General features: G+C 37.9%; 2 protein-coding genes across 2 annotated transcripts in view; one reads left to right on the plus strand and one right to left on the minus strand.

Moving 5' to 3' along the window:
• The first annotated feature begins 66 nt into the window (after positions 1-66).
• Positions 67-5,042, plus strand: MRPL19 (mitochondrial ribosomal protein L19). The gene is made up of 5 exons (XM_009696396.1): positions 67-206; positions 1,899-2,017; positions 2,742-2,876; positions 3,731-3,912; positions 4,708-5,042. The coding sequence occupies exons 1-5, from the start codon at positions 67-69 to the stop codon at positions 4,921-4,923; spliced, it is 792 nt and encodes a 263-aa protein (XP_009694698.1). The 3' UTR covers positions 4,924-5,042.
• Positions 5,043-7,091: 2,049 nt separating this feature from the next.
• Positions 7,092-20,809, minus strand: part of GCFC2 (GC-rich sequence DNA-binding factor 2) — a 16,757-nt gene continuing 3,039 nt past the window's right edge. Inside the window, exons 4-15 of the mRNA XM_009696397.1 lie at positions 19,057-19,243; positions 17,772-17,895; positions 16,566-16,638; positions 15,204-15,316; positions 14,270-14,469; positions 13,769-13,919; positions 13,371-13,492; positions 12,074-12,150; positions 11,247-11,313; positions 7,967-8,113; positions 7,508-7,632; positions 7,092-7,206 (exon numbers count right to left, since the gene is read on the minus strand). Coding sequence (XP_009694699.1) covers positions 7,092-7,206; positions 7,508-7,632; positions 7,967-8,113; positions 11,247-11,313; positions 12,074-12,150; positions 13,371-13,492; positions 13,769-13,919; positions 14,270-14,469; positions 15,204-15,316; positions 16,566-16,638; positions 17,772-17,895; positions 19,057-19,243 — 1,501 coding nt within the window. The remainder of the gene's footprint in view (positions 7,207-7,507; positions 7,633-7,966; positions 8,114-11,246; positions 11,314-12,073; positions 12,151-13,370; positions 13,493-13,768; positions 13,920-14,269; positions 14,470-15,203; positions 15,317-16,565; positions 16,639-17,771; positions 17,896-19,056; positions 19,244-20,809) is intronic.

Consider the following 20,809-nt stretch of genomic DNA (forward strand, 5'->3'; position numbering starts at 1 on the left):
CTGCTTTGGGGGAGTGGGATCTCGAACTGCGCCACTGTTGGGGGCAATTCAACTTGAAAACACGGGATGGGGGTTAATTATCTTACTTTTACAGGGTGTTTTTCTTGCTCGGGGTATCGAATTAACAGCGATGGAAAGCCAGCAAAATTTCAGCCGCCTCCAAAGCCCGTCATTATTGACAAGCAGAAGCAGAGAGAGCAGAGGAGGTAGGGTGTCCTGGTGCTTGTCACAGTGGGCTTGTGTTCAGGTCTGCTGTCAGGCTGGTAATTGTGTGAGCGCCTCCTTAAAGCTCCAAAACATTGTTACACAAAAAGCATTTGCAAAGTTGTAGCAACGACCATTTAGGTTGAAACGAGTTTAAAACATCTTAAAATACTGTGTTGTGGTGTTCCTGAAAGCAATGAAAAAAATGTATAGCAGCAGACACTCTTGCAAATTTGGAGTTAATGTGTGAGGTTCTGTCTGTTAAAGGCATACGACTCTTCAGTATACCACAAGGTGACAGGGATATGGGTCCTGTGTCTGCCTTCGTCTTAGACCTTGAGATCAACTGTGAGCACCTGCATTACTGTTTGTGAAATGGAGCTGATGTCAGCAGTGGTAACCTTCGTGAGATGTCTCATGTTCTGGGTATTTTTGTTGTCGCCTTAGCCCGTTTGCGTTGGTTTAAATGACATAGTGGTTAAAACTGCAGTGCTCTGTCTGAGAGGAGAGTGATAGTACTGTATTGTTAATTTTCCCAACCCCCCCAAAAAACCTGTAGCATGTCAGCAGCCTAGGAATGAGGAAGGTATTAAAAATCAGACTATAAAAATTTCCACTCTGTCTTCAGATCTGTTAATGGAAATATCTTTAAGAAGTGGAGAGTCTGCATGGCTCTTCTAAGAAATGCAATGTGTGATGTGGCAGCTGGGCAGAACAGGGAGCTACATTTAAATGACATTTTATTCTCCTGAGATTGTGCAGCTTTGAAGATCAGGAGTAGGCCTGATGTTGTTTATTGTCTGTATGGCTGCCCATAGGCAGCAGCGTCAACCAGAACATCTCTGCTGCCGCACATGTTGCCCTGTGCTTGACCCACAGCCTCCGTGAGGTTTATAAGGCAGGTTTGCATTTGTCCTCCTGTTCTGTCTTGGGCACTTCTCTCATGGCCAGATCCAGGACTTTTAAGATACATCTGTACTAGTGAATTGAATACGTCCAGCTTCATCCTCAAGTTCTTGAGGCCAAGCCGTCTTACCATCCAAACCAGAGTGACAACATCCAAACAGTCTGTTGGAAATGGTCCTTGGCCCAGGCCAGTACCATGTCAGGAAGTGTGCCTTCAATTCAGCAGTCAGATAATTGAGTTCCAGGGCATGAGGAAATTCCTTGGCATGGTTTAATTTATTGGAGCAGAAAATAGTTTTAAGAGTCCCTTTAAGCTTCTGTGATACAAAAGAACATTTATGTGGTGTCTCCCGTATAATCGGTTTGTAAAAACTGGTAATAGATTGTTCCATATCTGTTACTATAAAGTCATTGAATAGTAAATGGTCTGTCACCTGGATTACAATTGAACCATGAAATAACCTGTTCCTAAGCTGTGACAGCAGTAACTGAACTGTCTTCTTTCAGTCAGCTGCTCTGAGACCAACATTTATTATTGGTTTTGAAAAAAATCTGTTTAAAAGAACAAACCAAAACCCCAACAACAACAAAATCCTACAAAAAATCTTTTGGATAATAACAAAAAAAAAAATTGGTCACTTCGTGAACCGCGGTTCATATCTCTGAAAAGGCAACTGGTAATGGTGGTTAACAGGTGGTAATTTTTAGGCCAAATACTTGGACTTCTCTACTAAATTTTATGCAAATACTTTTGTTTCATACTTTTAAAAGTTTGGTTTTTCTTATAGGTTCCTGAGTCCTGAATTTATACCTCCCAGAGGGAGAACAGATCCTCTTAAATTCTATATAGAAAGGAAGGATATGATACAGAGAAGAAAAGTCTTCAACATCCCAGAGTTCTATGTTGGTCAGTAACAGCACTAAAGCTACCATACTTTCGTCAGTATTTTACATTGGGTTGAGTGGGGTGGTAAAAAGTGTGGTCAAATGTTTTAGAATAGCATAGAACATCACAGTAGCAGTTGTATTAGATCAACTAGTACGTGTTTCTATTAACGCTACTTTGTATTTTCATTTCATATTTACATCCAGTTTCTGTTAGAAATATAATACTAATGTGTTTCTTATGTGTTTTTTTCAATCCTGGCACTTTAGCGTATGGTCTACCAGTAAAGCTCAAGAAAGGAAAATATATTAGAGTATTTGTATTCAGTTTGGACTGTGAAGAGTGAAAAATAAAGGTGAAGGTGTGAAGCTGAAGAAGCTTCATAGTTAACCTGCAGAGTCACTTTAGCATCTATTAATTTTCAATCCTGGCACTTTAGCGTATGGTTTACCAGTAAAGCTCAAGAAAGGAAAATACCTTAGAGTATTTGTATTCAATTTGGACTGTGAAGAGTAAAAAATAAAGGTGAAGGTGAAGAAGCTTCATAGTTAACCTGCAGAGTCACTTTAGCATCTATTAACTCAGGGCATGTTAGAAGTTTATTCTGTTTCTGGCAGTTTTCATGGAAAATAAAACATTTTCAAAATGTATCTAAATGCATGCACTTTGTCTGACTCTCCTCCCTCATTTTGGTACGTGTTTACTTGAACGGTCTATTTATTTTAATTTTTTTTTCTTTTGGCAGGCAGCATACTCGCTGTTACTACTGCAGATCCATATGCCAATAACAAAGCCAACCGGTTTGTAGGCATCTGCATTCAAAGAGGAGGAAAAGGACTCGGTGCTACGTTTGTCCTTCGGAATGTTATAGAAGATCAAGGTGGGTTTTTAGCTGTGGTAATTACGCTAGAAATATTAAGCGAACAATGTTGAAGTTGTATGTGAAGGGAGATCTGGTGTAGAAATTTAGTCTGGAGAAGATGACAGTAGATTAAAGTGAAATTGTGAGCCTACCTACTCGGGGATATTGCAGGGTTAAAACTCTATACACTGAGATGTTGATGTGCTGTATGTTTGAAGGCATGGAACTGCTTAGTAATCTTTTGTCTGTCTACTTAGTGATTATTAGATCTGTATTCTGAGGAGAATGAATGTGATCCACTGTGGTTGTGCTTATATTTGAGCCTGGGCAGTCTACTGCTGGCCATGTAAATGCTAGCCCAGTTTCAGCGCTGTGTATTCACGTGAACTGGGGACGTATGTTTGAACTGTTTAACAAGCAACAGATTAGCTGAGTTTTATAATAGGTTCATATCCTAGTTTATGACAAAATGGCTGGCGATGCAAATACTGATGCTCTGAGAGCAAATGTGAAGGGGGTAGGTGTCTCTTTATATACCTTACACATACAGTGAGAGGTAGTAACAGCCATTGTAACCAAAAGGGAGTAAAGTTTAAAACCCAAGCTCGTCTTCCTTAAATTCAAGTCATTCAATGTCTCTTAAGCCATTCTGTTATCAAAGACTTGACTTACAAGAGAAGTTTGCCTTTGCCTGCGCAAACACAATGCATGTGTACAATCACATGTGCACACAGCACCGTATATTGTAGTTCTCTGATAAGTAAAAAGCAGTTCTTGAATAAGACAGGAATGTATGACACTGAAGAAATACTAATTTGGCGTTAGTATTTCTAATTAATTTGGTTCATTAAACCAGACTTTCTCTCTCTAAGGTGTTGAAATATGTTATGAACTGTACAATCCTCGAATCCAGGCGATTGAGGTTCTGAAGCTGGAAAAGAGGCTGGATGACAACCTGATGTACCTGCGAGATGCCCTCCCTGAATATAGTACTTTCGATATGAATATGAAACCTGTGTCTCGTTTAGACCATGAAGAAATTCCCATAAACAAGGTAGGAGCTGCATCTTTCAGAGGGAAAGGGGAGGATCATTAGGTAACTTTCATATCTGACTGATATCCTGGAAGGCTGCTAACAGCTCTTTGCTACATTAGCTACCAGGGTGACAAAAGTATACAAAATAAGGCAAGTCTTTATGCCATTTCTATAGTGAAGAATGTTGGGAATGTAAATACCTACCATCCTCAGTAGTTAATTTTGAAGACATGCAAGGAGCAGTGGCCTCCACATGCCTCAGTGTAACACTGTGCAAAGAGGGAAGTTTTTCTAACAGAAATGTTATGGTTAGTGTGGTTACTGATTTGGGAGTGGTAGGTGTCAGGAAGGGAGGTAAAATTGGAAGAGTCAGCTAAAATCTGCATCTCAGAGAAGATCCAGAAACCAGCAGACCCTGTCAAAGTGTTGTCTTGTAACTCAGTAACTGACAGTGATCATTTCTCCTTTCCCGATCATGCTACTTTTCTTTATCGTTAATAAGGAACAGGAGGAGAACCACAAATGATGAATTAACTTCACTTTATGTGTCAATTCAAGGACTCTCTAATAAATCAAGACAGTGTTAATTAAAAAGTTTTACAAGATACTATGACAAGTCACATGGACACAAAAAAATTCTTTTTCTCCTAACAGTGTAAAGTAGTAGTTCCCCTAACACATTGCTCTGTTTTCTCTCGCTTTCCTTCTGTTAGAGAAGCAGTTGTTTCATGTTTTACTAAGCTCACAATCAAAATTCTGATTAACATCTTTTGGGTGTTATTTTTGTGTTTTTTTTTTAATCTTTCACTGTAGCTACAGGTACGAATGAAACCTAAACCATGGTCAAAACGGTGGGAAAGGCCAAAATACAATATAAAAGGAATAAAGTTTGAGCTACCGGAAAAAAAAATGAAAGAAGCACAGAAGTGGAGCCAGCCATGGCTAGAGTTTGATATGCTGCGAGAATATGATACTTCAAAAATAGAAGAAAAAATTTGGAAAGAAGTGACTGAAGAGCTTAAAAAATAATAATGTTTTTTTGCAGTCTAGGAATTACTGAATTAATCCATGCAGTAAATGCAAAGCAAATATCAGTTGTCAATTTTTGTATATAAACAATAAAGTTAACATTTCCACAAGATTTCAAAGTGTACAAACTTTTGTGGCTGAACACATTTTCTGTTTTCAGGAATAGACACTCCTTTTTCTGAGGAGGGCAATACTATGTTCACCCCTTTTCCAGAAATGAGAAGTTGCCTTTTTTAAATTACAGTTAACATAAGGGGCTTGTACCACCCAGTCAAGTTAGCTGTGTTGTCATTGCCGAGTATTTGTTACTTCTTTCTTTACAGACTAGGTAGTGCCCAGTTGTAGAGCAGCTTGACTCAACTTCTGAAACAGGCTGTAGGAGGGAAGTAGACTCTCAAGAGTATGCACTGTTTAGTTTTCCCATAAAAAAATTTACCTGTTTCTGAGAGAGCAGCAATACTTACCTGCCAATTTGCAGGAAATACAAATGCTCTGAAACCAGTTTTGAAGAACTGAGCCAGATGCGCCAAGGCAGACTACGTTGTTGAATTAGTGTAAGGTTCATGATGAAGTGCTCACAAAGTGTCACAGTAGGTTTTCAATGCTGGGGCAGCTGGTTTCATAACACTGTATTGCCATAGTAGAAGTGCCCAGGGATTCTGAGCGCCAGTGTTAACTGCCTTCCCATCCTTACAGGTCATTGCAAGTAATCTTTCTTCCAGAAAGAAACAGCTACAGCACTAAATTGTGATAGAACATCTGTTACATTTTTATAATAGCACAAGGCTGGTTACTTCAGGGGAAACCTTTAGCTGGGATGAGTCAAAGGATAAGAGAAAAGCAATGAGATCATGAGCTTGTGGCAATTGCTGATCAGCTGTTGCATTTTTTTGGCATTCACAGAGGAAAAGCGACAGAAATTCACTGTTGTTAGAAAGCAGGATTTGCAATGTTAACTCATAACTCCTGAAGGCAGTGGAAGGCTAAGCTTGGCTGACATTTTTTCATACTTGTAACCTGTGACAAGAATGGTATTAAAGAACTGAACTGTAGGAGTCTTTAACACAGCAAAGTATTTTTACTTTATTTTCAAAATAAAACAATTATTTAAAAAGTAATCTTTTATCTAACATTGATCAAAGCTATTTACAATTAACATTTTATAAAAATATATTTTTAACAAAAAAATACAAAAGAAATCATAGGGATGAAGTCTGCAAGAGTTAAATTCTAGGCCCAGATTTTGGAGAAATAGTCACAAGTAAACATACAGAATCTGTGATGCACTACAGTTTCTATAATAAAGCATCCCTGTTATTCTATAACAATATTTATTGCAAATATACACAAGTTATAAAACATCAGAAATCTAATAAGGGTATGATGAAGTACTGGGAAGCAAAAGGAAGACTTTGCTAGAGTTTCAGTTTCTGGTAAGTAACTGAAGTTGTTCCGATGCTCCTCATCAAGATGTCTGTTGTCAGAAGCCTGACAGAACAGGTTGTGCGACAGCTCCAGCTCCGCACCCACGAGTTCAGTTGGTATCGCTCCAGTACAACACTGCAACGTGCATCAGATGCTACATCTTCACTACAGGTTTGCTATTCCCCAGACTCCTCACCTCACTGAACGCACAATTACCCTCATTCAAACTCCTTATCTGCACACTGACTTCCCCTTGTTTCTGTATCATGGTCAAAACCCCTGCAACATTTTTTCAATAGGGATGGCTTAACACTAACCCTACCAAAAATCACTGTGGACCACAAATTGGAAGAGCTCAATGACTGCTGAGTCAGAGTGATATTTAGCAATTAATACTGAAAACAGCTTGTAAAGTTGTCTACTTGCTAGCAGTGATAAATTTTACAGGCACTGTCTCTCTTTTCAGAAAAAGGATAAAGCAATAAAGCATTGTCATGCATTTTAGAATGCCTGAACCATTGCTTTACTTTGACAACTGTAACTTCTAAAAATACTCCTTAACCTAGGAGTAGGTGGCAGTAGAAGACATTTGGGAAAAAAAAACCTCAAGTATTTAACAATAGGACAGTGATTACCACTACATCTTCGAGTAGGCAGGATCCACCAATTAAATCTTGTATTAGAACTGTTTTAGTGTCAATAGCAGGCTTGTTTCAGCAATATAAATGATGCTTCAAAACTTTCTATTTCCCAATCATCGATTTAAGGTGTTCAAGTTCATACTCTTCAATGAAGTCTTCAACAATATGCAGAGCTTTGACTTTCACCAGCAGGAGAAGAATTTCTCTTGTTTCATCACTAAATAAAAAAAAGAAAATTTATATAGCAGCACTTTTATGTACCCAAATTAAGTATGCTTTATGTTTACTAATTTTAAAGAGTCAGGGATCTCTCCTTGGCTACACTGATCACTAACAGTACCCAACATCTAGCACCTCAAACTACCACATCAAACTAGAACTGCAGAAGCACTCCATCATGTGTGTGACAAGAACATCCTTGAAAGTGTCAGATATGTGAGACTTAAGGAATTTAAGAAATATTTAACACAAAGTATTTGAGGAAGTACTTGAATCCCAAGGAAAGCCGTATCTATTACCTGTGGTTATTCTTGTGTAGCATACAGGCACGTTGCAGCAAGTGCTGGCAGAAGTTCAGTAATTCGGGGAGAGTTGATCCACTTTTAAGATCTCGGAACCATCTTTCTGGGAGGCACGCAACCACCTGTCCACACAAAAAGAAAAGTCTTTCAGTCTAACCAAGTCACATCACTTCTGATGGGGACCTTCTGGCAGATTCAGTCATTATCAGTAGGGTGTTTTTTCTTTGAAACAAAGATTGATTATCCCTACAAGTAGTTATTCTTAAGAATCTGTGGACCAGTATTTGCTCTAAAATGCTTTTATGCACCAAGGTCATAAAAAAATTTATAAAGTTTTAAATGTTGTTTAAATTTTAAATTTTTAAAATATTCCAGCTTCAGTTTTGACCTTTAAAAAAAAAAAACACACTGAACTTCTAGCATACACCCTCTTTCAATGTACATGTTATCTTTTACCTTATTACACTTTTCTATATAATCCGGCCCTAGAGGTGTGTTTAAGAGATTCAGAAGAAGGTAACGATTCAGCAACTTGCTCAGTCCCAAATCACGAACCGTATCTTCCTGTATGATCCCATCGAAAAGAACAACATTGGAGAACAGCTGCAGTAATGAAGAAAGAGAGAATATGTATACCTGATGGCTGGAAGCGTGCTAAACCACAATATTACAAGTTTTATGTAAGATAAAGATAAAAAGATAGTATTATGTCCATCCAATTTAAGTACTCAAAGCCCAGGATTCACTCTCCAAACTTACTGTCAGTTAGCAACTAGTAAGCTGCATATAGTAAATAACCTTATCAACTAGGATAATTAATTTTATATGTGCCTATGAACTGTACCCTAATATGCGTATATACGACCTCCCGTGGCTGGGAAGAGCATTTTACCCTTCTAATAGGTTAATAATTTGCTAAGGCCCAAGTACAGAAGACAACTATGCTTTACACAGAAGAGCTAGCAGTCAAATCTGAAAGCGTGAATAAAGGAAAGAGTATTAATACACTCCCCCTACAAGAAATAGGGACCAAAACCAAGTGGCATCCAATTCTAAGGAAGATGTCAAGAGAATCCAAGACAGAAGTAAAAAGGTTACTACATCTGCTGAAGATAAGACTAAGAGAACACACAGTTCCTCATAACGTGATGAGGTTGGTAGACAGTTCATAGCAGCACAAAGAGATATTTTTGTTGCTGAAGACCAAGAGTACACACAGTTCCTCATAACGTGATGAGGTTGGTAGACACAGTTCATACCAACTACAAAAATATCTCTTTGTGCTGCTATCACTATTATTAAGTACTGAGAGTTTTCTTCTGTTGCCCCTATCACTATAAATCCTTACAATTGTTGTAATTTTTGAGTCTGATGTAAGAACATGACTATTTTTCCCTTAACTCAGAATAGGTTAATTTTCAGGTAACTGATAACCTCAAGGTATTTTACCCTCATAGACACAGCGTACTATCTTTGTAATCACCAGTGAAAAAGCAGTCACAAAGCCCACCAATCACCTCTGCACATTTCTCTGGAGTATCTGATGGGACACTTCTATCTAACTGCATGAGCAACTAAAACACAGATTAAAGAAAAAGCAGTGCTTCCACTGGCCAGCATTAATCAGGAAAGTACACAGCATAGTAGACAAGAAGCACGTTTTGAGCTACACACTGCATCTACACTAGGCAAGTTAGACAATACCAGGGTACAAATGCTGAACTTCCATCACCTGTACTTTTGCATTAGAAGAGTTCCTGGTTGACTTCTCACCCAAGCTGATTTGTATTGCTCCATACAACTTCTGGGTGTGGTTTAGAGGCCATTCCTGGTAAGCATGGTGAAGATGGCAACCCGTAATGAAAGACAGGGCTTAATAGCACAAATGGGGGGCTGCACAATGGCAGTGGGTCTCAGTGCCAGAGAGCAGTCTCAAGCACAGATGAGTTACACTAGTCTAAGTATTAAGTAGATCCCAAGAGTTTAACACAGGTGAGTTGCAGTACTATTTATCCTGGAGTGACTGAATTCATGCCTCCACTCCAGAAAGAATGATGTGACAACTATTCAACAGATAACACTTTAAACTACTCTCCATTTATACCCCTTCAAAGATGACCACTGTGACAGTGAAGACAGAAATAAAAAGCTAAAAGGAGAAAACCTCAGTCTGCAGAGGAAAGCACCCAGGTCTGACTTCCAGGAAAACACAACATAGTCCTAGAAGGTGGGATCAGAATCCCAAGTCTACCTTGGTTTTGCTAGGTGTCCTAACCCCCAAGGTATTAAGCTCCCTCCTACTTTCTGTTCATCTGTCCATGACACATTCCTGCAAAGCAGCTCACCCCAGGAGCAGAGGTGGCAAGTATTCTGCAAAACAGACCTCAACACATCCAATTTTCCAGGCTTTTCAACAGAAAGGAAGTTCTGCATCACGACAACAGGAAGCCTATGCGGGGCTAGGCATCATGAATAGCAGGGGAACTAGAATATTGTCTGGGGTATTAATGGATTTTTATGCATTTAAATCTCATCTTCAGTAAGAATCCAAATCTACTCCTAGAGGAAACAACATCTTAAGTAGGACCTGAATCACAGGCATTCAGAAATTCCCAACTCAGCACTCCAAAAGTAAAACTACACCAACATGCTTATATTCTACAGTAACGGTTAGCATAACTAACACCATTTTGTAAGGTAAACAGCCATTCTCCGTGACCAAACTGGTCACATATTAGTCCCCTTTCTCCTCATGATCAGATCATGAAGGTCCTGTGCACCAAGTAGACGAACCAAACAGACTTCTTCACCTCCCTGCAAGCCTCAAAATTCCTGGGTGGCAGGCTGACTACTCTCCTTAGCAGCCTTGAAGGTCCCAAGCACCCGGCAGTGGTGATGACCCTGTCACGCAACAGGGAAGTGTAACAGCACACAAAATACTGTCTATAAAATCAAGCAGTTACAAGTCCTAAGGGCAACTTGCACCAGAACAGCTGCTGGAGAGCCCCACCAGTGGCCAGGGACACCTCCACCATCCTCTGCTTCCTCCAAGGATTGAGCAATTCATATTCCTTTACATGTTTCTAGTCTAGATTACAACTATTACATTATTGATACTGCAAGGTAAATATTAAGATTTGACTCGATCTGCAGAGAGTCCAGGTGATTAGGAAACATAAGCTATGCTGTGCTATAAATTCTGTGCTATGCTACTTATAAAATTGTGGTACACCGATTCTAGTTATAAAAATACCGTGCTACTCGGATCATGAAATGCTATGCTGATCATAAAATTCTGTTCAAATAAAATAAAGTTTTAATTGTACCTACAACTTAGTGCCATCATCATTCTGCCCAGGATCCCTAAAAGAACCTGTCCCCTTAGTGTTGGGTGACAGTGACTAACTAATATGATGTAAGGCCAACAGGCCTGGTTGACCCACTCAAGGAAAAAAATGAACCAACAGGAACCAATGGTCAGATTAAAGTCTCTTGCAGAAGATGTACCAGTTGGGTAAACAGAAATGAAGTGTTCATTTATAGTTTGTTCTTAAATCCTCACACGCAGGTTGCACAGAGAACACATCCTTCACTGAGAAAAATGGTTATCCATCCTAATAAAAATGTATCAATCTCCCAGGGATTAGACTTGCCTGAAGATATATTTCCTGAGTGCAAAATATTTTTTCACTAAAATAAATTTCAAAGAAAAAAAAACCAGATGTATTTTCTCTACCTTAACAGCTGACCAAAACCGTCTTTCTTGAAATTTTGAACATAGTGATGACTTGTCTTCCACAGTGCTGGTCAGAGAAAGAAGAAAAAAGCTAAAATAAGGATTGTTTGTTTGATTATTTTTAAAAGAAGACAAATAGACAATTGATCTCTCAGATACTGATGAATGTTAATTCTGGAATTCTTGCAGCAGTGACAGCCACAACCAGAATAAAGGTCTAGGGAAACAGCTGTCAATTTGAATCCATTATAATACAACTACTATGAAACAATTTCCAATAAATTTCCAATTGAAAACACCTGTGTGTACATTTTACAGATTCAGATCAAAACAGCATTGCTTAGAACCTAACATCCTATGCCAGCTTTAGCAAAGCTTTTCTCCTAGCTGTATCTTAAACCCACATCTCACAGATTTTTACTTACACACATCTTTGAAATAGTGTCTAGTAATACGCATCAACAATAAAAACCCTACTTTAGGAATGACAGGAGGAATCACGGAACACATGCACGCAACACCAGACCACCTAAACTAACACAGGCCCTCAGATATAAGTTGCTATGCTAAAACCAGACTATGGACCTCATACATTGAAAAACTTTTGGTTACAGGAGCAAAAAAGCACTAAAGTCAGTGGAGTTAACCTTATTGGAAAGGGTTCATAATCAGGAATAAGGCTTCATAACCTTTCCTATAATAAAACAGTAGAAGGCATGTTTATTCCATTAGTTCTTAATGGATGTCTGTAATATTTTATCTACATCTGTAGAGGAGAAGGGTAGAGGAATTAAAAAAAGTTTACAAGAGTTCCAGAGTCAGCCTACCTTTTAGGATACAGAGGAACAAAGACATCTTCCTCTATAGATTTCTTCATTCTTAGTACAATCATGTCCATCAACTCCTATTAAAAAAAGAGTTATTAATGTGCCCTCAGAAGACTTCATCTTCCATTTGTAACAATTTCAATGGTTATTTGGCTCATCTAGAAGTGTAATATGTTAATCAGAGATAAGTACAGTTACCACTTGTATATAATACACATTGAGACCATGAAGATATTAAAAACAGTAGACAAATCACAGCTGTAATTATATAGAGTTAACCTTGAGGATTTTTTTTTTTTAAAGATGAAGTTACTTCCCTAAGTGAGGTCTTTTTTTGCATGTTAATTCACAAGGCAGCAGGAAAACTGTATAGATTAACAACAAAATAAAGTTAGGCACATAGGACTCCATTAAAAGCTGTGAAATTCTATGTAGAAAAAAAAAATCACCATAGCTAGGAGAGTATGTGTTTTTAGGCAACATGCTTTTAGGTGCCATAGATTGCCACCTACCTTTTTTTTTTTTAAAGGCTTTTTATTTACTTGTTTAAAGCTCTAGTTTACTTTACTTTCTGTACAAACTCTATCTTTGCTAACATCAATTGTACCACTTTAACTCATGGTTTCAAATCAGCAACGTTTGGAAGGCTCAGTTGGAAGGCATAAACATTCTCTTAAAAATATTCCTTTTCATACTCACAGCCTAAACATCCATCCCATTTCATCAGTTTTATACCAGATAAACCTCCAGATTTATATCAGAATAAAACCAGATTCAGGCTGAAGAGGGCATGCTAGAGTGACTATCTGTATAAAAGAACTATTAAAACATTGCTAAGATTACAAAGTAGTCTTTCTACTAGCCAACTAACATTTGGGGATTTTCAAATTTCAAAATTCTAGATCTACTTTATAAATAAAAGTTTAAGGAGTTGACTACTGGAGCATTATTAGCATTTAAAGCTCAAATTTTGAAAGATAATTAAATGAAATCTAAATTCTAACCATTGTTACTGTGGTGAAGCAAGATTAGATCCACAATCAGATTCTTGGTAGGTACAGGCAGAATTTTCCTAGGAACAGTAGTTAATTTCTGCCTCAAAAGTGTCCCATCTCCCATCATCTTCAATAAGGAGAGCATTAGAGAGCTGTAAGTTTAACTGTTAAATCTTCTTAATATAAAGTGACAAAACAAGTAATCAGAACCAAACAACTTCAGGACAATGTTCTAAGTGTCCATAGGAGCACGCACAGAAAGCACACACAGCGGTATTCTCCAGTACCACAGGAGCTTTTACCTCTTTTCCTCGACTGCATTCATTTTTGGAAAGGACTTGTTTCTCAAAGATGTTATTGCAAAGTTGTACAAGGTTCTTTGTCTGTGAAGTAGATAAAGGATCCCACACGCTCTTTACAAATGCTATAAAAAGAAATAGGAATTTATTTCATTCACAATATGCAAGTAGTTATCCGCTCTAGTTTCAAGGCATTACAATGTAACAGAAGTAAACATATACAAAAGCTAAGCCTCTCCCAATCATCTTCAGAAGAGGCTACCTAAGCCTTACTCTGTGGAACTACGTAATCGCTACATCTTGGAGCACCATTATTAACTAACATTGTTTGATAGCTATCACTTATTTCAGGTTTGATTGCCTAGCTGCAGTGAACATTTCCAAGACAATCTTATTTATACCTGTAATTTTTGGAAGAATAGTTTTTTCAATCACTTTAGGCAAAACTTCTCCATCAGGATCATCATCCTTTTTTGATTCAGGTATGTTTTTGGCATCACTGAATTCTTCTATGGCTCTGAACCACGGCATCTCTTCCAACTCTGTAAAATTCTGCTAAAAGATGATTTCTGTCAGTTGTTCAACTGAATGGGCCTAAACAGCGAATCAGGAAAACTAGATTTAAAGCTAGAATTTAAAGGGTGGGATTGTTAAAGTATCTTCAAAGAACTCAGGAGAATTCTTTTTCAGGGGGTGTTGCAAAAGGGGCTGGAGATAAGGGGAAAGGAGAAAGTTAAGAAGATTCCAACCACATGCTTCAATTTGAGACCAACAAAGTATCTTCCTATTAATTTCTAATGCACTGTGCTATGTACTGAAAAACATCTCTTTTTCATATTAATACCTAACACACAAACACACATGCAATTTTTGAAGAACACAAAGTCAGCTGATGCACCTACCTCAAGAGGATTCCAATTTATTAACTGAAGTCTGATCAACGGATTTAATAGCTTAGGTAGGCAAAAACTGATATAAGCCTCACGGTAAGAGTCGGGAAACTTCTCTTTCCATTCCTGGAATTTCAACAGGATTTTTCTGATGTCACAAAAATCTGCATGTACATCTTCAAAGACTTTCCTACTATCCTCTAAAACGTTATCTATGGATAATATTCATTGGGAATAAAAAGAAACAATCACAGAACTTATTGAGGCATAAGCTGAAGAGTTTATGCATCTATAGGACCTAAGAAATATCTGTATGATAATTGCATTTGTCATTTATCTTTGACACTCCTGACACTGAAACAGGTTTTAAAACTGGCTCCCTGTCAGAAAACCAAAAAAAAGCAAGTTTCTTCAATGACCTATTCCAGAGACACATACAACTACTATGTTTCAAACCTTTTACCACGATGATAAAATTTCAGACATGAAAACCATTCTGCTGTTATCTGGAGAAAAGGTATTATGCCTTTCCCTGCTCCTCTTCATCCATTCATTCAAGGTAATTAAAACACTAACCTTTAATTCACTCTATCTTCAGAAAACATATTGATTATACAAAATACGTTGTAGCATTGCATTGACTACTGTCAGATCAGCTTTAGCACAATCTAAAAGATCTTACTTCTAGTTAAAACAGTCACATGTAATGCCACCACCACGTAACTCATACCAAAAGAAATCTACAACCATACAACTATTCTACAACCATACAACTATTCTTCCCAAGTCATTAGTCAGAACTGTCCAAAAGCATTTCTTTTCTACAGCATGTAACTAAGAATATGTAACTCAAATGAAGTATTTCTTCACCTTTCCTTAAAAAAAAAAATCATTAAAAAATCAGAAAGATTTTGTTCTAGGACATCACATTAAGACTGTTACCAACCTTTGCTCTTCTGGAACTCGTTCACTTCTGTTGGAGTCAGCTCATCGTCACTTGACATGCCTTCATGGTGATCAGCCTCTCCTGAACACTCTCTCACTTGCCGTCTGCAAGTCCTGTGTTTTGTAATGAAATCAGACGAGTTATCCTCTCCCATGTATGCAGAAGGAAGCGTAATGAAAGATAATCCAACTCCAAAAAAACATACTTAAAGCAAGTTGCTAGAGCAACAGCCTAAGGAAACACAATGAGGCAGCGATAGCAATTATGTAACCATAAGGCCACACAAACTGTGGAAGAAGGAGGGGATTTGGGAACTGACATAAAAGAGGTTACAGCAACACCTCTGATCTCCCCTACGAACCATGTAACAACCTTCACCTCACCTCATTCCCACTGATGAGGCTAGTAACTCATCCCACCTGAACACCAAACATCTAGCATGGTACTGGACACTGTCTCTGACAGTTTTAGTGTCTGGTAAACTACTGAGCTCTCAGCCTTTGTCATCTCAGTTCTAGATCACTTGTGCAACAACCCACATAAAAATTGTGATAGCATCCAAGTGCCAGTCAGGTTCAAAAAACTATCGCCATGACACCAAGAATCATAGCGGGCTGCAAAACCAATAGCTTGCATCTCTGCCACAGGAAAATGATAAATGATATGAAAGTGATATTGCATAAAAACTTTTATATGGTTATTCACATCAATTAGGATTAAAGGTTAACTGCTTCAAGTGGAAGTTCTTATTATACCATTTTTCATTGATTAAAATTCCAAGGTTCTTGCCTCTTCAAAGCAGTTATGAGTTGAGGCACCAATGCAACTGTAAAACTTTCGAAGTTTTAATAACCAGTAACTATTGGTTTTAATAACCAATAACCTAAAAAAATTGGTACCACTCTCTGAACACACCAATATCCAACACCTAGTATCTGTCTGACCTACACTGATAGCAGAGTAGGGGCTAGATGTTGCTTTGCTTCACTCACCACCCACCCTCCCAGTTGCAACATCACCTATTTTTGCTATCTACACAATAGACAGAAATATTTTGTGTGTGTGTTAAGGCCATAATATTATTTATTAAAACAGGAGGGAAAATAAAAGTTTTGCCTCACTTAAGACTTGTTAATTTAAAATAACAGGATCTATTACCATTCAAATTCAAATCAACATGAAGAGAATGACATTAACAAATAGACGGTTTCCAACTAGTCCAAGTTTTGGAAAGAAAATGCATATTTTTTTTATAATCTCATTTAGTAATCCTACAGGTTTACATTCATCACTGCCTAAGTGACAGGAAGTCAGTACACAGTACATTTATCAGACTTAAGTGCACCCATATGCAATAGCTACCTTCGCTGTTCACACATTTCCAGAAGCTGTGTCTTATCTTCCAATCCACCATTAGTTTGTTTATCATTCCCACCTATCAGAAAACAGAAACACCCAAAAATGAAATGGTATGATTTTAAAGTTCCTATTTTCTCAAACAGGAAACACAGATTCTCCTTCTATTGTTCTTCATTTGGAAAACAGCCAAAGAAAAATCAAACCTCCTCATCAAAACTCTAAATACAACTAGGAACATAAAAAATAATTGGAAGTGCTGTTAAACCTGCAAGTAGTCTCATTCATAATGAGCTGGAAGTAAAGTCATTTTAATGGCAACTATTATTATGGCACTACCCTTTTCTTCTTAACACCTGCTGTCAATCTGCTATGCCATTTTACAAAATCATACAGGCTGCTAGCTTTATCTAATCAGCAGTTTATCCTGTGTAGTGAGAAGACTGCACTCATACGATTAGTAGTCATCAGAAGGTGGTGCATCTGGCCTCCATCTGTTCCCAGCAGCTCCAAGCATACTGCTCTTGGCTTTGCCTAAACAGTTTTAAAGGGTTTGGGTTTGGAAACTGGGTTTGTTTTAAACTGCAGCAGCTAAATATTCACATGGCATACAAACAATACATCGACGTGGAAAGAAAACATGAGATGAGAAAGTTGTAATACTTTTTCCTACAGTGACATAAAAAACCCCAGTAAAACACAATTGTTTTTTATCAAACCCTTACACAAAGAGGCCTCTTTCGTCACATCCTTCCCTTCACATTTCACCTCCTAGTTTGAAATTTCCATTGTGAGCACACATATAGCTTTAAAGACACCCCTCCTGTAAGAGTGATGTTGCCAAGTAAACACGCTGCTTTTTCATATATTCACAGAATCCTACATCAGCAAGCTTTCTGCAACTTAAGACCTACTAGAAAACCAACTGTGTTTCTATTTTTAAACATTGATGGGAAACTGCTGACTTTAATAACTCAAAATTGATGAAGTATTTGGTCATGTTACATTCACTATTAAGCCAGAGAAATATAACATCGCAGACCTTACTGAAGTGAGGATTTCAACTGAGGTATAGTAGAACATGGCTACTGACAGAAGGGGAAAGGAGATCAAAGGCGAGAATAAAACACTTCACCCAAAAAAAGCAGTTGTATATTTCTGATCAAAGAGTGAACGTTTCAAGAAGAAAATAACTTTTAACTTCATACTAACTTGTCAGATGCTGAATATAAGCAGATTCATTTTTCAGCTCATCTTGCCTTCGTTTCAATACTGTCATGGCTCTTTGCTGAAGAAGTACATGTGCAGCCAATTCTAGCTCATTAATATATTTCAGCTAAAATACAGTAAACAGCAATCAGGTTTGCAATCAAATAAAATGCAAAATAATGAACAAAAACCAGCTTTCAGTACTTGGTTAGAACCAAAGTATTACAGATTGAAAAGTACGTTTGTAGTATATTGGAGTTTTTCAGACTGCTTTGTAAACGCCAGTTGCTCATCACGGGACTACCCAAGACTTCATACAAAAGGGTTCAACAGGACACTGCTGCTGTACTTACTTAGCTTTCAGTTTGCTTTTGAGCCACTAGCCATTAAAGAAAACTTATCCATTAATTCTCTCTGACGTTACATAAAGAGTGGTAACGGGTACAAGTTACTCCTGGGGAGATTCCTCTTGGACACCAAAGGAAAGTTTTTCACAATGAGAACAATCAGCCACTGCAATAATCTCCCCAGAGAAGTGGTGGATTTCCTAACATTGGACACTTCAGATTCAGCTGGACAGCGTGCTGGGCCATCTTCTCTACACCGTACTTTTGCCAAGAAAGGTTAGACCAGATGGATCCTTGAGGTCCCTTCTGATCTGGTATTCTGTGATTGATTCTATGAATTGCAATGTAATCACGTGACATAAATTAGATTTCATAGCATTATTTATTAAGGGTAACAGCAGTTTACTTTCACTGAGGTCAAACTTCAGGCAGCTCCTCCCCTTTTTTAAATATGCAAAGTTTGCAGTTCAGGAAAACATAAGCAGCCAACAAGGTAGACAAATTCTCACACAGCTCTGCTAACTCAATCTCAACTCAAATCTAACATGAAATCCTTACTACCTCTGTTATATAACCCTGAGTAAAAACATCTAGAGAGATCCCACAAGTGAATTTAAGCAACACACCTCTCATTCAACTTCAGTGCACTCTAGTTACTAGACCTGCAGAAAACTCCCTCCGGTAACATTTTCTTCTCATCCAACAGAACCTAGTGAGACCACAGCTTAAGCCAATACACCTATACCAGTTTGATCATCACTTTAGGTCAGGGTGAGGGTTGATTTGTTTTCCATATATTTTGCTTCTGTTACATTAAAATTTCTGATAGAATTGGTTTTTAACTAAGTGATTTCCCTCACCATTTCCAAACAAAAAAACCCTTCACTTTCATTAACAGAATGCATCTTTATCACTTAAAAAAAAGAGGAACATATACATACTTTTTCATTCAAACAGTTTATCAAGTTTTCTACATATGTTTTCATGGCTCTGTAGAACTTGTAATTCAGAGCTGCATCTGAAGACTTCTCTAACTCCTGGACAGTCATTTTTGAATTTTCTATGTCCTCCATATATTTTTCATACTCCCTCTGGTGGGCATGGTGTATATCCTGTAATGATGTTATCCTAAAAAAAAAGAGAAACCCAGACAACTAAAATTAATGCCAAATAAGCAGTTGATACATGCCGAAACATTTTTCCCATTATAATCACACACAAAATTATTGCCCGTGATAATAATAGCACTTACATATGAGCTAGTAAGTGTTGAAACATATACCCATGCCAACATTTGCAGAAGTATGGAACGTGGACAAGAATCATGCTTTAGAGATTCAAATATCACTTACATGGTGTTAGTTTTGAAAGCACCACTGACATTTTACCTAAATCCCTCAATACACCATGTTTCTCAAAAACATAAAAAGCCAAATTTTGTGGTATCACATTAAACGGATTCTACCCAACATAATCTGGATAAAACTACAGCTCATGCCAGTAGGTCCATACTGGTTTAAATTGCATGGCTAGGAGCACCTATAGGCATTCACCATGTGCTCGCTACTAAATACAAACCAACTGAAGACTCTTGCTGCTAGTATGTGATAAAACCCAGGAATCTATGTGTACAGCTGTCACTATTAGGTAGGTACCACAGGAACATTTACATATATCACAACTCTGCTTCCTCTTCCCCCCCCCGGCTCCTTCCCTCCGTACGTATCCCAAGTGATTGCTCAGCTTAAGCAAGCCTGTAACAGAACCAAGAAACAGACTTATTTCACTTCCCTGAAGTAGGAAATACTCCACAATGAAAATAATTGAGCTAAGCTATTGTTCTCTATGGTGCTAGAAGTTTAAAAAAAAAAGCTATTTCAGCATTTAGCACGTTAAGCACATCTATAAAGTTAAATCAAACAGGTTCACCCTCCCCGTCTTGCTATTTTCCAGATAGGTTGCTCACTCTTGATAGCTTTATTCTAGTTTTTCTTCTTCGATTCTGTACATAAATTCCTACTTCATTTAACTCATTCCTTTCAGGTGATTATGGTAAAGAAAGCATACAATTCCACAAAAATATTTAGTCCACCTTAGTTGCAATTCTTTCAACAAGCAAGTCAATGATAGTCTGTACAAAGCAAAGCATTTACAGCGAGAGCTTGTGCAAGTCCATAGCACATATTTATGTTTCAGCTGTATAATGTTACTTGTCTAAGCTTATCTGAACAGCTGCTTCCCTGTGCTGAGAGATGACAGGGGATGGCTTACCTTCAGATGCCTAACCCCAGCTGTCCTTCTCACACACCCTTTTATAGGTTCCCACTTCCACCCCAGAACACTTCAGCTACCCATACAACAGCTGCTCAACTGCTAAAGAAAAGTCACAGCCTGGCACACTACAAAAAAAGAAAATCAAGGCAGGTTCTAGTTTACCTAAATGGGCTGTGGAGAATTTACTACTGCTTTATGAAATACTCAGCTATTTTTGCAGCTGGTATAAGAACCACCATAAGAGGGCTAGAATTGCCAGCTCCCTGGTTAAAGTTTTGCTTGCTGGGCAAACACAGCATTGAACCAACACCCCTGTCAAAAATTACTAGCAAGAATAAAAAGCTGCTGCCATTTAAATTAACTTACTTTCTAACGTTCTAGTTGATAAAATGCTCTTGAAAAGTCAAAATGTTTCCCTAC

The sequence above is a fragment of the Cariama cristata genome, unplaced genomic scaffold (genome assembly GCF_000690535.1).
Source record: "Cariama cristata isolate BGI_N322 unplaced genomic scaffold, ASM69053v1 scaffold6903, whole genome shotgun sequence".
Taxonomy (NCBI): Eukaryota; Metazoa; Chordata; class Aves; order Cariamiformes; family Cariamidae; genus Cariama; species Cariama cristata.

What these genes read in the sequence shown, in the direction of transcription:
- MRPL19 (XM_009696396.1), top strand. Translation starts at nt 67, where the DNA reads ATGGGGGTTAATTATCTTACTTTTACAGGGTGTTTTTCTTGCTCGGGG. An exon ending in CATCCCAGAGTTCTATGTTG is followed by an intron (nt 2,018 to 2,741) that starts GTCAGTAACAGC and finishes TTCTTTTGGCAG; the next exon opens with GCAGCATACTCGCTGTTACT. An exon ending in AAGAAATTCCCATAAACAAG is followed by an intron (nt 3,913 to 4,707) that starts GTAGGAGCTGCA and finishes CTTTCACTGTAG; the next exon opens with CTACAGGTACGAATGAAACC.